Source organism: Dermacentor silvarum, chromosome 9, assembly GCF_013339745.2.
Source record: "Dermacentor silvarum isolate Dsil-2018 chromosome 9, BIME_Dsil_1.4, whole genome shotgun sequence".
Taxonomy (NCBI): Eukaryota; Metazoa; Arthropoda; class Arachnida; order Ixodida; family Ixodidae; genus Dermacentor; species Dermacentor silvarum.
The window spans coordinates 156,204,733-156,221,207 of NC_051162.1; the positions used below are offsets into that span (position 1 = coordinate 156,204,733).

Sequence of the window (16,475 nt, forward strand, 5' to 3'; positions counted from 1 at the left end):
ATGGGTAGGAAAATTACCCGAGTTTTACAATCTGATATGAAATCAAAACAGCGTTCATGGCATTGGCAACAGCCAGAATGAAGCAGGCAAGAGCACACTATTTGAAAATCGTACAATTCCCTGCCACATATCGGCGAGTAATACAAGGTTCTCGTTTTCACCGCAGGATGGTGTACAGATCGGAAAAATTTTCCTGCTGCATCCACAAAAAAAAAAAAAAAAAAAAGACTTTCAGTGCCCCCCGCCCGATATGTTCATACAGAATTGATACTCTTATCAAGAAGAAACTTGGTCATTGCCTCATACTGGCCAGGAAAATGCAAGCTCCACTGCCAGATTCTGGTGTTTCTCTCGATACGGCGAAGTGAAAAATTACGTTGACAAAGTGTCGTCTGTCCGAACCTCTCATCGTCCCCATCCCTGCAGCAATGCCGCAAGGTTCCACTCACCTGGCTCATGCGGATGACGGCCTCGTTCTCCCAGATCTGGCTGATGATCTTAGCGCGCACTCTATATATCTTCTGCGCTGCATCAACGTAGTACTTCATCCTGCCATCACTGGCCGGGCTCACCTCCACGCTGGGCGACAGGACGGGAGTTGTGGACAGGACGTCGTTACACGTCGCTGGCCCACACCCGCCATCGCCGGTTTCCCGAGCTTGTAGCAGGGCATCTCGGCTGGCCGTCATCGTCGCCAGACCGTCTTTAAGCTCTTGCACCTCGGCCTCGAGCGCGGTCTTTTCAGTTGTCACCGTGTCGAGCTTACGCTGAAGGCCCTCCACCTGTGAAATTTAAGGACCGAGAACAGGCTGTTGCATCTAATCTAGTCAAATTCATCTCCTCTCAACACTGCGAACCTGTTGAAGGGCAGAAGAGTAAGACAAAAGGGAACACCAACTCTCCGGATAAGCCACGATTCAAGTTTCCCAGATCGAGACATGCAGCATTTGCTCAATTCTGACTGGTACATTTTGTCTGAAAAGTGCCTGCATACTGCGAAACCTTGTTACTACAAGCAACACATTATGAACTTTTCAGCTTAACGAACCTTTCAGAAATATTCCACACTGACTGCTCATATACCGTATTTGTTTATAAGGGGGTTACGATTATAAGGCGAGGATGCAATTAGGGGACCGAAGAAAAAAAAAACTTGAGTATGCACACCATTATAAGGCGATACCGAGTGGGCGACGAATTATCGAGACTCGGCGGGGATCTCCAGAAATACCAAATTACTAACATAGCCAAAGTGCAAAATGGCGATAATGCAATATGGGGAAAGGGAGCTTAAACCCGCCAGTGCGTGTTATATGTGAACTTTGCCGTTAGGTGTGGCTTAACGGCAGCGCGAATTTCTCCTCATAGTGTGGCTTCACGGCACGATGGCACATGCTGCCCCAAAGCCACATTGTAAGGCGAAATTCGCGCTGCCATGAAGCCACACCTAAAAGCAAAATTCACGTATAAGGCGGGGGGTGACTTCGAGGCTTAAGATTCTGGGAAAAAACCTCGCCTTATATCCGAACAAATACGGTAATTTCAATGTAAAAATATTTCAGTACTATTAACTTTAGAATAGCAAACGTTTGAGAATAACAGTATTCAATTCTCGTGTCATCTTAACACCTAAGTACAACAAATTCATATTCTGAAATATGGGGATAGTGAGATTTCAGTGTATCCTTCACGGCAACTCGAGCGCTAGCAGACACGGCGCAGAAGGCGGACGCCTTGCAACTTGCTCTCCGGGAGACAACGCATGGGCTCGGAAAACCCAAGACTATGCAGGAGGAGAACGCAGGAGGGGCGCATTTTTTGTTTGTTTAAGACGGGATCAGGTTTTGTAAGCGGGGAGCAGTTCCTTGTGGATTCCCATTGCTATAAGTTGAAGGGGTCCTTTAACAATAAGAATAATATTGGGTTGAGGTACATACAGCAGGCATTGCCAAATCCTTACCACTGTTGTTGAAGATGAAAGTGTACAATCATTGCATTCTACTAGTGCTAACATATGGGGCAGAAACTTGGAGGTTAACAAAGAAGCTCAACAAAGAACAAGTTAAGGACTGCAGAAAGAGCGATGGAACGAAAAATGTTAGACCTAACGTTAAAAGACGGGAAGAGAGCGGTGTCGATCAGAGGGCAAACGGGGATAGCCAATATTCTAATTGACATTAAGCGAAAAAAATTAAGGCAGGCAGGCCATGTAATGCGCAGGATGGATAACCGGTGGACCATTGGAGTTACAGAATGGATACCAAGAGAAGGGAAGCGCAGTCGAGGATGGCAGAAAAGTAGGTGGGGTGATGAAGTAAGGAAATTTGCAGGAGCAAGTTAGAACCAGCTAGTGCAAGACAGGGGTAATTGGAGGTCGCAGGGAGAGGCCTTCGTCCTGCAGTGGACATAAATATAGGCCGATGATCATGATAAAAGGGGTCCAGAACCACATTTTATCTAAGTCGAGAAATGTATCTGACATTAAAATAGACTATTTGAAAAATAGCTTGCAGCAAAAAGTACTTCAATGCGTTCAGCATAAGTGGAGTTATTGGCAATCAATGATTGCCTGTGATCCCCTTTGCGGGGTTCCCGGTTGCACTGCGAAGGCTATGGCGGAGCGGGGTGGTGCCCGCAATGCTCCGCCTACTGAACATCACCATGGTGCAAAGTTCAAATTTGTTTTTGGTTGTTCCCATTTTGGTGCCATTACTTTCAATTTTGGCGCCTACGATGCGCCAACCTTTGAGGCTATCCCACTTTATTGCCATCTTTTAACACCTTTAAAATTTTTTGTCACAGACAAAACTTTGTACTTGATGAAGCACAACACACGGTACCAAAAGGTGACGAGACAAACAGAATCACTACTGACCGTGAATGCTTCAACAGCCTGCCCAAAAATCCACTCTTCCAAAACTTTGTAAAGCTTGACGCGACATTCTAAAAACCAGAGCCCGAATTCATAAACTTCATGAAAAATTCGGAAGTTGGCAGGTACACTGTTATATCGCGGATCAAGTGTAAGAGTAGCTCACCTTCTGCTTGTACTCGTCGATCAGCGCGGTGTACATCGTCATGTGCACATTCACATTGAGCACATTTTTTTTGGCCTGCAAAGAAAAAGAATAGAACAAAGACCATTATGAAAGCATCAAGAAATAACGACCACGATGAAGGCTTTTGGACATACACAGCTGCACAACCCTGTACAGCAGTCGATTGACTCAGGGAAGTGGTTTTGATTTGTTGAGTTTCCTCTCACGTTATAAGTAGAACCTCGTTGATACGTACAATTTCCCAGCACCGATGTTCATGATCAAGAGCAAAAGAATTGACCAAATACAGCTATGCTTTACCGGTTCATACGTTCCTAAAAAAACCTTGCACTCAGCCGCGCAACGCTTGAAACAGCGAAGCTGGGCGATCGTAGCCCAGCATTTCCCGGAAGTGCGTGCAAACTTTTCATCTTATCACTCATGATGATCATTTCTTTTCGAGCGTCTCGGACTTACGGCCGTTACTGCGCATTGCATAGCGCAGCTTGCAACATTGACACTGCGTTCCAATGCCAACACCGCGTTCCAGGAGACCCACTCCATGAATGCGTCTCTCTCGCTCTCACAGCGTGCAAAACCTCTTCACCTCGCAGAGCACGAGCGTACGAACGCGCCAGCTGTGGACGAAGACGGCGACGCTCGAACGCAATCATATGGTTCGCATAAATGCATGCTCTGCAAGCGTGGCTGTATAGCCTAGTGGCTACGACGCTTGCCTTGGAACCGTGAGTTCAAATCCCGCCTCGGCAAGAAATTTATTTTATTTTATTTCTTGGTAGTTTCTCGATACGCACCACAAATTACAGCTGGCTTAAACAGCTTTGCTGTTAAAAAACATTTTTCGGCACCAACGTACGATGTACCAAGGTACATTGCCAAACTGATTGTACAATACATTTTCCGGCAGCTAGATTCTGTGTAAACAAGAAAAGGCGCGAGGCGCGCACAGCCAAGAACAGTAGCGGCCTGCCGCGGCAGCTTCCCCTCAATACTCGTCCACCCGTTTCGCGTGAAAATGTTGACATTCCTTTTTTTCTTTTTTGGCAGAACCATGTTTCACCTACTTCAGAAAACTTTAGTTGTCAAGCAATGTGCTTTCACATATATTTTTCCGCAAAATATCTTGGGAAATCACTGCTGGAAATCACCTTAACCACACTATCTTAAAGCAACATCCGAAATGTTCGAGCGTGTTAACACGTCTGGGACACTTTTCGTGGAATGACCCATGTGTCCTTACTCTAATGTTTAGCTGCAACAGGACTACTAAGTGAAAAGTTTGCCAACCTGCAGCTCAATCTTCATGGCCCGCTCAGCGTACTTGAGGGTGTTGTGCGTGTCCGTGTAGCTGAGCTTGGAAGGAGTCACTGCCGCGATCATGAGGGTGCGGCACGTGCCACCCAGCGAGTCCTTCAGGATGTGGGTGAGCTTGGAGCCCCGATATGGCACTCGCTGCGGCTGGAAGAGGAAGGAAGGAAGGCAGGTCGATTACCATCTGCCATTTCCTTGGCACCTAATTCTGTTGCTGCAACAGACCACCAGTTACCTGCCTTACGCTTCGCACGATCTGGCTAACTTCTTAACTCAATTTCAACTAGGAACATCACTTGCACACATTCACGCTTTAATTCGTACAAGTGTTCTAGGGACAAGTGAATATACGAAACTTCCGAATAATGCATCAAACATCGCCCTATTCAATTCGGTCTTCGACTCTAATAATCACTAAATGCAAATATGAATATGGTTCAAATAGTTCAGATTGCCAACTGTGTGTGATCAATCATAAAATTGAAGCAAATGTGCGATAAACTTGACGTTACGCAATGAAGCATGCTACATCGCTCAACATAATGAAGCTGGCTGTGCCGCGTATGCTTCTACCCAAATGCAAGGCACGAGAGACATGAAACGGAGAAAGACTCACCCCACTTTTTGAAAGGGCGTCAATGCAGTTGCCAAGGGCCAGCAGTGACAGGTTGATTTTCGTACCCTCGCGTATCCGCTCCTTCACATTCCTATTAATCGCAGCAGCACGCTCAGAGCCGGCAAGGTCAATGAAGCTCATTTTTGAGACTCGGATTCCCTTGCTCGTGCTCGTAACGTTCTCAGTCTGAGTGACGTACACCTGAAAGCAGGAGAAGAGGATTAACTCTGGGTTTGGAAGTAAGCAACTCTAAACAAACTTTCATGTACAGCCAAACCTCACAGTGAAAACATATGCCAAATTTATGGTTATGCAGTAAAACCCCCTCCAATAAGTTTTCCACAGTACCAAGAAAGAAAGAAAAAAAAAACCATGTTACGCGAACATATTGCTAAAATCGCACTAGCATGCTGTTAAATATTAAAATGCACTATGCATGGCTCAGCCTCTAAAGGGTTTGGAATCTTCAACCGATAATGCAGACTCGACGGGGACCACCTAAAAGTCAGAAATATCGGATTCGGCAGAGGACAAGCGACTTATTCCACAAGGGACCGAATACGATATTGTAATGTCAGAATATCATTTTAGTGTGCAGCTCTTAGGCGCCCGTTCCTCCGACGAGCGGTGGCGGCGTCCCTCGGCGTAACTGAGCACAGCGACGAATGAAAGAGGGAACGCAGAACACAGCGCACGATGAAAGACCGATAGCGAAGACGGCGCAAGGAGGAAAGTGGAGAAGGAGGGTGCAGCGGAACCATGAGGCAGAAAGCGGAGGAGGGGGTACGGTGAAAGTGAGAAAAGCATAGCGCCGCGCAAGACGGGCACCGACCGCTATGAGATGGTGTCAAAGTAGCACGCCATCGTCTATTCACCAATGGCATGCAGCAAGCACATCTAATGATACCACATATGAAAACAAAGCGCTGCACGAGCAGACGTCTATCTGCAGCGGCTGCTGTGAATTGCGCCTAGGCGCTGCCTCTGGCGACTAGCGAGGCAGACGCGCCACACTTCGCTCCGTGTGCAACATGCTGCACGAGACAAATCACCGTATTTATTCAAATATAAGGCTAGGTTTTTTTCCAGAATCCTTGGCCTCAAAGTCACCCCCAGCCTTATACGCTAATTTTGCCATTAGGAGTGGCTTCATGGCATAGCGAACTTAAGTTGCTTTATGGCAGCGCACATCGCTATGCCATGAAGCCACACCTTAAAGCAAAATTTGCTAACTCACTCCACGTGGTGAAGCTCCCTTTTCCCCCATTTCATGGTCGCCATTTCGCACCAGCGTGCATTCTTGGCTCACCGAACTGCACCCTCGCTTTAGAATAAATACGATATATTGCGAATAGAGCTGCGCATTAGGGAGTATTGTAATCGTCAGTAAATTTTTTTTACGAACCATGGAAATTGACATGTAATATTTTTGAGCAATTCTAGTGCACTGACAGGTTCGCTGTAAAGCCCCTTTGGTAAAATAAAGAGTCCCAAGGAAAGTAGTCGATCTGATTTCTTGTGCAATTTTGTTCAGGGGGGGCGGAAGGTATCTTCACTTTCGCAAGATTTCGTACAACTAGCACCAGACGCATTGGAGTTTATGAACAGCACTTTTTGGCAATGCCTAGCATGCAGTGTTATCACAGTGCCTGGATCGCTGTCACCCTTTAACGTGTGCTGTGCTCCGAAATTTAACGTATCTTTGGAAGTAGGCTTCAATTTTCCACTTCTGGCTGCCCACGGGCTGCCAGAGCCAGCCAGAGCGCCTTCGTTTTTTTCGGGTTGCTCCGCCCACCGTGTGACGCACTTCCGCCACGCGTTTGTTTTACACGGGCTGGACGCCTCTGGCTACCCGCGGGCTGCCAGAACCAGCCAGGACAATTTTGGTCTGGCAGCTCTCTGGAAGTTCTCTGGCTAGCAGATGACAGGCGCCGCGTCGCCGTTCCTGGAACTCACAGGATCCACTACTTTCTCTCACGCATCGAGCCGATGCAGTAAGGAGGGGGATAATGCCGCGACAACTTGGCCACATTCAAGTTGCGCGCCCTTCGGATTGGACACTACACGCTGTACCGTGGTGTTGTTCAGCAACAACAGGCAGCGATCTTTGTGGCACGAGCACCCGGTTGGACCCGGCTCACATGCGCCACGCGCACAAGGCAGCACTCGAGAAGAAAGAAGAAGACGGTCGACCGCATTTGTTTGTAGAGTAGAAGCCCTCCCGTGCTGCCCTCCTGCTTTGCTCCTTTCGCGTGGGAGATTGCGTCGCCAGTTGCCCTTGCACCCGGTTTCAAGATACGCATTTGGTGCCGCAGCACAGCGTCGTCCCCTCCCTCCCTCCCTCCCAGGCCTTTCGCGCGATGGAAGTCGCGTTTGCTCTCCGCTGTGCGTTCGCTATCCATGAAGGCGCGCGTCCCCTGCGCACTTTCACTCGCACATATGGCGCGCGGCGACGACTTTATCGCCCTTGGACTCATGATCTAAGTCTCATGCTCCTCCTCCACATCGCCCTCGTTGATTTCCTCTCTCATCGGTGGGCGCACTTTGTTGAGAAGCGTGCTCGCTACCGCCCTTGTCGGCGCGATTTTCCCACGGAAGCCACATTATAACGGGTATTTCGTCTCGCGCGGCTGCACTGTAAGCGGTATGCGTATACATCGAGTGCTATGGGAAAATTAACGGGAGTCTGAAAAGACCGTACTATATCCGGTCCTGCACTATAAGTGGTTACTTTATAAGTGGTCTATACTGTAATGTGGAGAGGAAAGATGTGAAAAGACACGTTGGAAAGCTCACAGATCCAAATTGGCTTACAACCTTCAATCAGCCTGTACATCGCCAAGGCAGGCAGGCTCGAATAGCGATAATAAACCCACATATTCACCCAAATTCAAATGTAAAAAAATTGTGAATATCCATATTGTAAAAGCAAGTGCTTAGATATGAAACAGGACCATTATTCAGATAGTGCAAATTTCACATATTCGCACACTCAGTCAACATCCAATCGAGTCTTGCCCCCTACCTGGAAAATGGCATGTGATCGAGATGACACTTCATTGGCGTCAGTGGCGTGCTGTGTCCTGTTCTTGCTTCCTTTCACAAGCAGCTGAAATAGCGCACCGGCCTCCTTCACCTGCATGTGCAATGTTACGGCAAACACTTTTAGTATGAAGCTACTCCACTTGTTCTACTACTACAGCTGAATATCGATAATGCGAATTCAAAGAGGCCCAAATATTTGTTCAAATTTAACAAAGTTCTACATAAAGGAAGCTCATTGGTTGGAGAACTTATGTGCAGCGCTGTGCTAGGCGGTGCATATGCACCAAGCGAACACGAGTGGAGAGTTCCAGAAGTGTGGCTTCACAGCAGCACGGCGCGTACTGCCCCTAAGCCGCACCTTAAGGCGAAATTTGCATATAAACCGGACCCTGACACTATGCTAAATTTTCCGAATTTTTGGTGCAGGTTATACGAACCGATGTACAGCACTCGCAACGAGAGAAGTAGCCGGTGCAAGGCCCCACGAGTCGGTGAACTGCTGAAAGCATGGTCAGCAGGTATGTTCCAATTAACCTTCACAAACACTTTGTCGTTCAAATTACTGACTGTGTTTGCACATTGAAAGACCACAATTTTGAAAAGGCCACAGTCTATGAATAAACTAGAAGTTCAAACTAAGCCGGTTTGAATTAACGAGATTCCATTGCAGTAATCCCTATTAATGCTGCTACTAACTACTACCGTAAAATTCCGAGCAAGCGCCCCCCCCTCGAACAAGTCGAAATTACCGGCAAAGTTAGGGGGGGCGCTATCCCGGAACGGCACCAAAATTCAAGATGGCCACGACAAAATTATCCCGCAAAAAAAAAAAAAAAGCGCAGTTGGAATTGCATTAAAATTTTATTGAACATGAACTTTATTAAGCCAAAGATTTGTTAGTGGTGTTTATCACTCTCAACACCACCGTTACTCAAAACCACCAAAAGAACTACAGAAAGCGCATCGACTCTGCAACGGCGCGTCGCCGCGACCGGCGACGCGAACATTGGTTATGCAGCGTCTATTCCAGGCAAAAATATGTCCGCGAGAGTAAATTGACGCGTAATGTTCACTTTATTAAAAACCATGTCCACGGTGAAACGTTTAGCACTAATGAGAGTTCCGATACAAGTGAAGCTCAGCTGCAGTGCATGGCTACCGACGGCGGACAGCGAACCGCGGCTCGGCCATGCTCGCATCGCAGCTGGTGGCGACGCAAATATCAGCATGTTTTCTTCATCGTGCGAAATTATTGTGAGGAGAGGGTAAAGCGGCAACGACGGTAACAAAACATTGCTGCTTGGGAGCGTCGGCGGTTCGTTCTGAAGCGCCGTCGGCTACAGATTCGAAGTGAACTGAAAAAGGCCTAGCGACGATATCGGTGGCGAGTGATTAGCAGCGCTGAAGCTGCCGGCGATGCCAGAGCGTAGCCGCGACCACTCCTCAGTCACCGAGTGGTCACGTCACTGTGCCGCAGGGAACTCCTTTGTGCCGTGCGAGAGGCAGATCTCGCCGTCGGCCGGCGGTTCGTGAACTACCGACCGCCAGCCGCAGTTCGCCCCGATGCACTCGCGTGCCCACTGGGGCGCCCGGGTACGACCATGATTCGATGAAATGGCTCATCCGCGTGCCCGATGCGCACCGGTGCGATTTGCCGAATTTGCCATCATTTTCGTGGACTGGATGTGACAGGCCAGTGTTGGTGCGGGGGGGGGGGGGGGGGGGGGGGCGCTTTCCCGGAACGGCGCGGAAATTTGAAATTAGCAGTGAAGTTAGGGGGGGGCTCTTGCACGGGTGGGGGCGCTTGATCGGAATTTTACGGTAGTGCTACCAGCACAACAATTGTATTACACTACAACTTTGACTAACTGCAACTGCTACCACTACTGTGGTACAACACTGTACAATCAAGCGAACCTTTAACGAACATCACAGTCACACAGAGTGCATTCATTGTAGCCAATCATAATAACACGACAGGCCAAAATAAGCCAACGAAATAGCAAAACGCTAGAATTTCCAAGCTATCAGCAAGCTTGCTTTGCTTCAAAACTGATTAAGCAATCGTGATTTCCAGATGGTTCAATGCAGACGAGTGCTCATCACGGACAGCTTTACTGTCGACAAGATTTGAGCGACATGACGCATTCGACTGACTGACGTGCTTAGCGGTAGTGGTGCCGGTTCTGCGGTCTTCTCCCTTTCATCCGATTCATTGCCGACAAAGCCTTGCACCACACAAGCAATGCCCTCAACCGTGCACGGCTCCGCGACGTCGGCTTTATTGACCACATTGACGAAGTCTTACCAACTGACGTCAGCAGCACTCAACTGCGCTTCAATGATGCGCGGACAAAAATCATAAGGGTGTCTTGCCATTGCTTTCTAGCTTTGCAGTTGCAGACTTCAGCTCACATAAAAGATCTATCCCTGCGAAAAGTTTGACTCAACGCACGGTAATTTTCATCCACAGTGCACACTAAACAGTGGGCATGCAAGGAGAGTGGCACCTTTTTGGGAGACCAAAAGGTACGCCCGCATTCGCTCTAGAGGAACATGGAGCCGCGACATGTTCTATTTGAGACGCACTGCCATAGACCGCATGAAAATGATGACCATCATCAGTGATGCTATCTTCATGGCAGTCCGTTCTGCGTTTAAAGCGATTATAACAGCATACAGCTTCATCTCGTGTGTCAGACTGGAAGCCGATAACTTGGATAAATGTGCAAGCAGGTAGTCGACAGAAAGGTTAAGATGATGTCAAAACACCTAGACCGATAGAATGAGAATGTTTATGTCTATGGCAATTCAAATCCGTGTCCCCAAATACTTCGCATACCTGGTACTTTCGCAACATAATGGAATGCAGGAAAGAAAACGTACATGGACATTGAACAATATTTAACCAAATTCCCATGACAGACAGCACAGTTCTACATGTTGACCTGAAGTACTTGCACGAGAAATTGAAATGCATGTCTGACTACTAATGATCAAAATTTTACTAAATACCTCAAAAGTAACTGCTGTATGGAACACGCTGCAATTTATTAATTGGAGCCAGTGCGATCACAGGAATTAGCTGCGAGGCTGGCACAACTTAAGATGAGTTCCCGAATTGTGCAATGAAATGCATAGTGTTCCAGTCTTACTTGCCATTTGCCCGGCACTGTCTAAAAATACCATTCTCTTATTTAAAAAAAACTAAAAAATAAAAGAAATTGGCACAACAGCGCACCATCGCACAATCTCGCATCATTTACAGACACTTTTTTTGTGAAATGCCTGGTGAAAACCAGGGGACTGACCTTGTGTATGGTGAGGTTTGATATGGCGATGCCCTTGGCCGGGTCGTCCCGCACGACCAGCGTTGGCCCGTTGGGGCAGAGCAGGTCGCGCACCACCTCATTGTATACTTCCATGTAGGCGACTGCCACGTCGCATGTCTGGCCTTCGGACCTTAGCTTTTCTACCAGCCGGTACAGCTCTCCAACCGTGAGGGTGATCACTCCTGGGCATTCCTCGGAGCCCAGCATTGTGTATGTCTTCCCAGCACCAGTCGGACCGTATGCAAATACTGGAATAAACACGAGTGCCACAACGCTTGACATGTGGTAATGAAATAAAAAACATGTGGTAATGATAGTTAAAAGTGAATGTGACCAAGAAAATTACGCAGAAGAAAACAAGGAATACCGGCGTGCTCGTTTCACTCAGATTATGTTTTTTAACGTTTAAATAACTTTTCCAACGACAAATTACTGGTAAATAAAGGAGACGAGTAGGAGAAAGTGAAGGAAATAATTTTACTTGGAGAGAATTGTAAGTTGGGCAAGTTCAGAGTCGTCAGCAAAACACTGTTCCAAAAATTTTTTCACAGCAAAAAAAAAAATTATATAAGGGGTTACAATATTTTTTAGCCCTTTAAATGCCACGAGATCAAAAAAATAATGAACTGCAAATTTTACAAAACCTGATTTTGGGAGATTTTTTTTAAATATGTATGATCTCCAGGAATGCCTACAGCACCTTTACGGCTTTTGTTGAAAAAAGAAATAGCAAATGACAGTATTATTTATTTATGTGTCATGTTTATAAGGAAGTAATACTTTTCTCATGACAACTTAGCTTGTCCTCGGCAGTTAAGCAGTTAAAGCAATTTTGAAAGACGCACAGCAACATTAGGTTTAGGAGAGCTCATAAACCAAGCACTGCTCTCCACAATGCGGAAGCATTTTATTGCACTCAACGGGAAGGGGGGAAGCATAAGAAAGGCTGAACAACCGACAACACTTCCAGGACAGTCTTAAACACACAAATGACCAAGGAAGTGCACACGGCGACAGATGCCCTCGTAGTTATATCGGTAGAGCACCACACATGTCGCTGGTTAGATACCCACCAAATGCAAATTGCCTGGTTCACTTTAGTTTAATTTCCACATTTCAATTAAAGACCGCCGTCAATTGCCGCTATGCCTTCCTTGGTTTCACGAGGTTATTAACACCCTTTAATGGCGAGGCACAAAAATACCAGAAAGGAATGTTCTTTCATTGAGATGTGCAAAATATACCGAGAATAAGGATATTCAATGAAAAAAAAAGGTATATTTCGCTGCAACTTTTCAGCAATAGGTGGGCAACACCAGGTAGAACACTGGAAGCAAGCTCCAGCACGAGCCCCCTATGGCTTCATGTGGAACTTGTACGGACAGTTCTCAATGGACATGAAGGCGGTGCACATTGCATTTGCTCTACACTACCTGTGCAATACCACTGCAACTCAGAATTTTCGCATCAGCCTTTCGCCTCTGACTGTGTTTTCGAAAGAGTCGCACGCCAGGCTTCTTCCTTGTCCCATGTTCATGCTCTAGTCCAACAAATGCTTGCTGCCTGTCATTCACTGTTGACCGAAGATATTCTGACAGAAATGCCATAATCAGAACTCAAACTACGCAAGAAAAGAAAGTGCAGGATGACTGTCAAAGCAAACAGCCCTAACGAAGGTTCCTGTGGGACAGTACCTCTTGCCTCCCCCCAACCATCCTGCCCCTTTCCGCAACTTGGTTGCGGGGGAGCAAGCGCCCTTTCCTTCGAGATCTTTGTATACTGACCAATCACTACCACCAACCACAAAAATGGGCAAAAGAAAGCTACTATTCGCTTTTAAAATATTTTTCGGGTGTGCTGCCTGCACACAACACTCAACGATAAAGCGTTAAGCTGTTAGTGGAAGTAAATCTGTTCAAGCATGGTTACTTCGCTGAGACGCATTGCTACGCAAGTCACAATGTCCAACGCTATCCACAGTAGCAGTAGCCGTGTGGCTTTCCGATGCACACACGCACGCCTTGGCTACAATGTTTCCGCAATTGTCTGTTCAGCAGTCATCACTTACCGCAGCAATTGCACCCTTCAAGGAGCGTGGTCAGCATATCCTTGGTGGTGTGCTCAAACACATACTGATTGTCCTTGGTGTCATCGAAGACCTGCCACAGAATAAAGATGTTACAATTAGGGTGTGTGCAAGCAGTGATTCTTGAAACTGAAGAGGTGAGCGAATTAAAAATTATTAAATATGTTTCTGCCAACCACCGCGACTGGGACGCTTGCGCCTTATGTTACTTTCACCGTAAACTCGTCTAGGCCCGACACTATGTTATTCAGTTTTATCTTCTCTATAGACCATGAACCCTCTCTGCCCTTCAACGGATGCCTTCCCGCTACTGCAAGCTCATCTACAGCGTACGTTCGGGATGCCTAGTGCGAGGCGAAAGTAAATTTCGGGTATTATTTGACACGAATGAGCCAAATGATTATTGTCCAAAATTAACCACTTTCGGTGCCGTGTGTTTAGACCTGCTGCGCGCCAGAGGTTTTTCCCCAAGTGCAACATGTTCAATCTCTAAGTAACGAATTACCACGCCTCAAGTTAAAAAGAGACTGAAAATTTAAACTATAGTCAGCACTTATGCTAGCTCATAATCTTAAAGAGGATAATTAATGTTCCACAGGCAACATGGCCCCTCTGCTGTCATTGTCACTCGAAGACACTGTTGTAACATTTGCTTTCAAGCAGTGTTGTCTCCTCCACAAAGTGACAACATGCAAAGCAGAGAGAGGGAAGAAGATTGCAGAAGCGTACGTGCCACACAGCATGCGGTGCACAGGCATCAAATAGAAAATAAATCTGAAGACTCAATGCAGTTCTCAATGCTTGCGCGTCCCAGACCGCAAAGCCTACTCCTAAAAAGGTTGACTTTACAGATGTTTTGTAAACATCGAAGTGTTCATATGTTTATAAGAGGATCTTTTGTTTACATTTACGTTTTTTTTAACGGCACAATGTAGATAGCATGCATTTATGAGGAAACGTTTCTCAACTGTTTCCGATAGCAGACTCTAATAAAGCCTATGTTCCCACAAGATGTTCGCAGAGAAGTGGAGTCTGATGGAGAAAGTGGCTCGCAGCCTTGCCGAGTTTGAGGATGTCGTCGTCACTGCAAGGCCGCCACAACGGCACGTGAAAAATCGCAGGTTTTTCTGTGGCCAGCTCGCAAATAAAACTTGCCTGTGTGTGTGCTTGTGTGACGATTGACCGTTCTTTTTGGCCGGCAAGTCTAGAGACTCATCTGCCTTTGTCGGTTAATTAGTACATAGGTACATCGCTTAGTGCATACCTGATCCTCATTATTACGTAGTTGGCGAGGCATGGGGTTCTACTGTATCAACCAACAAGCCCAAGAACAAGTTATTTTGGGTCAGAAATTGCTTTTGTATTCAAGGCGAGCCGGTCCTCTCACCTGATCGAACATGAATGTCTGGTCCTTGTTTGGCTTGACCAGGCCTGGGGCGCACACCTGCTGTCCCTGAAAATAGAAAGGCTCCGCCTCGGCCTTGGGGTCGAAGACGAGGCATCTGTCGTCGACCACTCGAATGATGCTGGACGTCTCGGCTTCTCGATCCCTGAGCGGGCGAACCCGCACGGCCACGTTCACCCGTGCTCCGGGCGACGGCAGGTTGTTGCCCGACCGGCGGCGTTTCGGGGCAGACGGCTGTGCCGTCTCATTCGAACGCCTCTTGCGATTTGGTGGAGCCATTGTAGATTAGATGCCGCCGGGGTAGCTGCGGACGCTGCTACTGGCACTACGGACGTCGACGTGCGTCCACGAAGGAGTTCACGGACATGGTCAGCTGTTGAAGAGTGACGAGTGCACGGCTTAAGTTCGCAACGAGGCCTTAACAAGATGACAAGGTGGGCAAGTTGGGTAAGATTCATTTTGAACATACGGCAACAAACAAACTGGGACAAAAAGGAAGAAATTTCATTCCTCTTTTTTGCCACGATGATAAGAGATATACACGTTTCAGGCCATGACATCTTACAAACAGCTGCCTAGCACGAGCGTGCTGGTTCTGGCAGGCGCACATGATTCTATTGGTCCTGAGCCTTTTATCGTCATACAGGAAAGCAAGCTAAGCCGCAGATCACTGCGGCAATGAATTGATGTGGCCCTACGAGAAATTCCAAAAAGTGTTTTATTATGCCCTCATGTCCATGGCCTAGCAAAGTCAGATTTCATGCTTACAAACATGAAGCTTGTCTATAGAAGCCTTACTTAGATACAGTCAAACCTCAATATAACAAACCTCTAATGAAATTTGCAATGTAACAAACTATTTTTATTTCCCCATCCTAGTTCTATTGAATTAACGAAGCCTCGATATAACAAAGTTTTCGATGCAAGTACAACTTCATTATATCGAGGTTTGACTATGCGTTTTTACTTCTCTGTTCATGCGACTGTCGGTGTTATTTTATCTACAAGCATAAAACTTCGTGCTTGTGACACTTCTGCATGTCTATGTCTCCGTATGCATCAACGTGAATTGGAGTTGGCATTTCGTCACAGCTTGTGAACGATGTTGCATGTGAACAAGCACTGCATGAGAACACACAGTGCACAGGAAGAACATTATGACAACAGTATGTGCTCAGTTGTATGGCATTTAATCGAGTGCTTCACGAAAGCGGTGCTTTCTATAGCTTAGAATGTGCACCGCAGCACAATTCCTGGAACGTCATAAAAACAGAAAGTGAGGGATCTGCGTTATAACCAATGTTTACAGGTTTCTAATTAAATGCGATTAAAGGACGTTTACTTCCACAAGTGACAAAAGCTTCAGCAACATCCCAGGGACACCACTATCACCGCTGAAAGCAGGAAAAACGCACGAGAACTCAGTAACCAGAATAATTGGGAGTATTTTTTTTGCATCACATTCCCCTCCACTCTGACCTGCAATATCGTGAAATGAGTAAATAAATAATGTCAAAAGCGATGGTCTCTAACTAATATTACCGGTTTTCTGGGACATGTTATTAGGCCATCCTTTACAATGTCATAGCCAACCTATTTCAACCTCGTGATATTCCCATAG

At 46.7% G+C, this 16,475-nt stretch overlaps 3 protein-coding genes across 28 annotated transcripts in view; 1 reads left to right on the top strand and 2 right to left on the bottom strand.

Annotated features, from left to right (window-relative positions):
- Window positions 1-16,475, top strand: part of LOC119464555 (serine/arginine-rich splicing factor 5) — a 337,955-nt gene that overhangs the window by 301,230 nt on the left and 20,250 nt on the right. The gene's annotated exons all lie outside the window — the stretch shown is intronic.
- Window positions 1-16,475, bottom strand: part of LOC119464013 (protein sel-1 homolog 1-like) — a 398,467-nt gene that overhangs the window by 274,079 nt on the left and 107,913 nt on the right. The window lies entirely within an intron of this gene.
- Window positions 1-16,475, bottom strand: part of LOC119464558 (kinesin-like protein KIF18A) — a 45,254-nt gene that overhangs the window by 27,113 nt on the left and 1,666 nt on the right. For both annotated transcript variants that reach the window (XM_037725574.2, XM_037725573.2), the window contains exons 2-9: window positions 14,837-15,227; window positions 13,432-13,522; window positions 11,343-11,611; window positions 8,012-8,122; window positions 4,987-5,187; window positions 4,347-4,517; window positions 3,039-3,113; window positions 450-782 (exon numbers count right to left, since the gene is read on the bottom strand). In XM_037725574.2, the coding sequence (XP_037581502.1) occupies window positions 450-782; window positions 3,039-3,113; window positions 4,347-4,517; window positions 4,987-5,187; window positions 8,012-8,122; window positions 11,343-11,611; window positions 13,432-13,522; window positions 14,837-15,133 (1,548 nt within the window). In that variant the 5' untranslated portion in view covers window positions 15,134-15,227. The remainder of the gene's footprint in view (window positions 1-449; window positions 783-3,038; window positions 3,114-4,346; window positions 4,518-4,986; window positions 5,188-8,011; window positions 8,123-11,342; window positions 11,612-13,431; window positions 13,523-14,836; window positions 15,228-16,475) is intronic.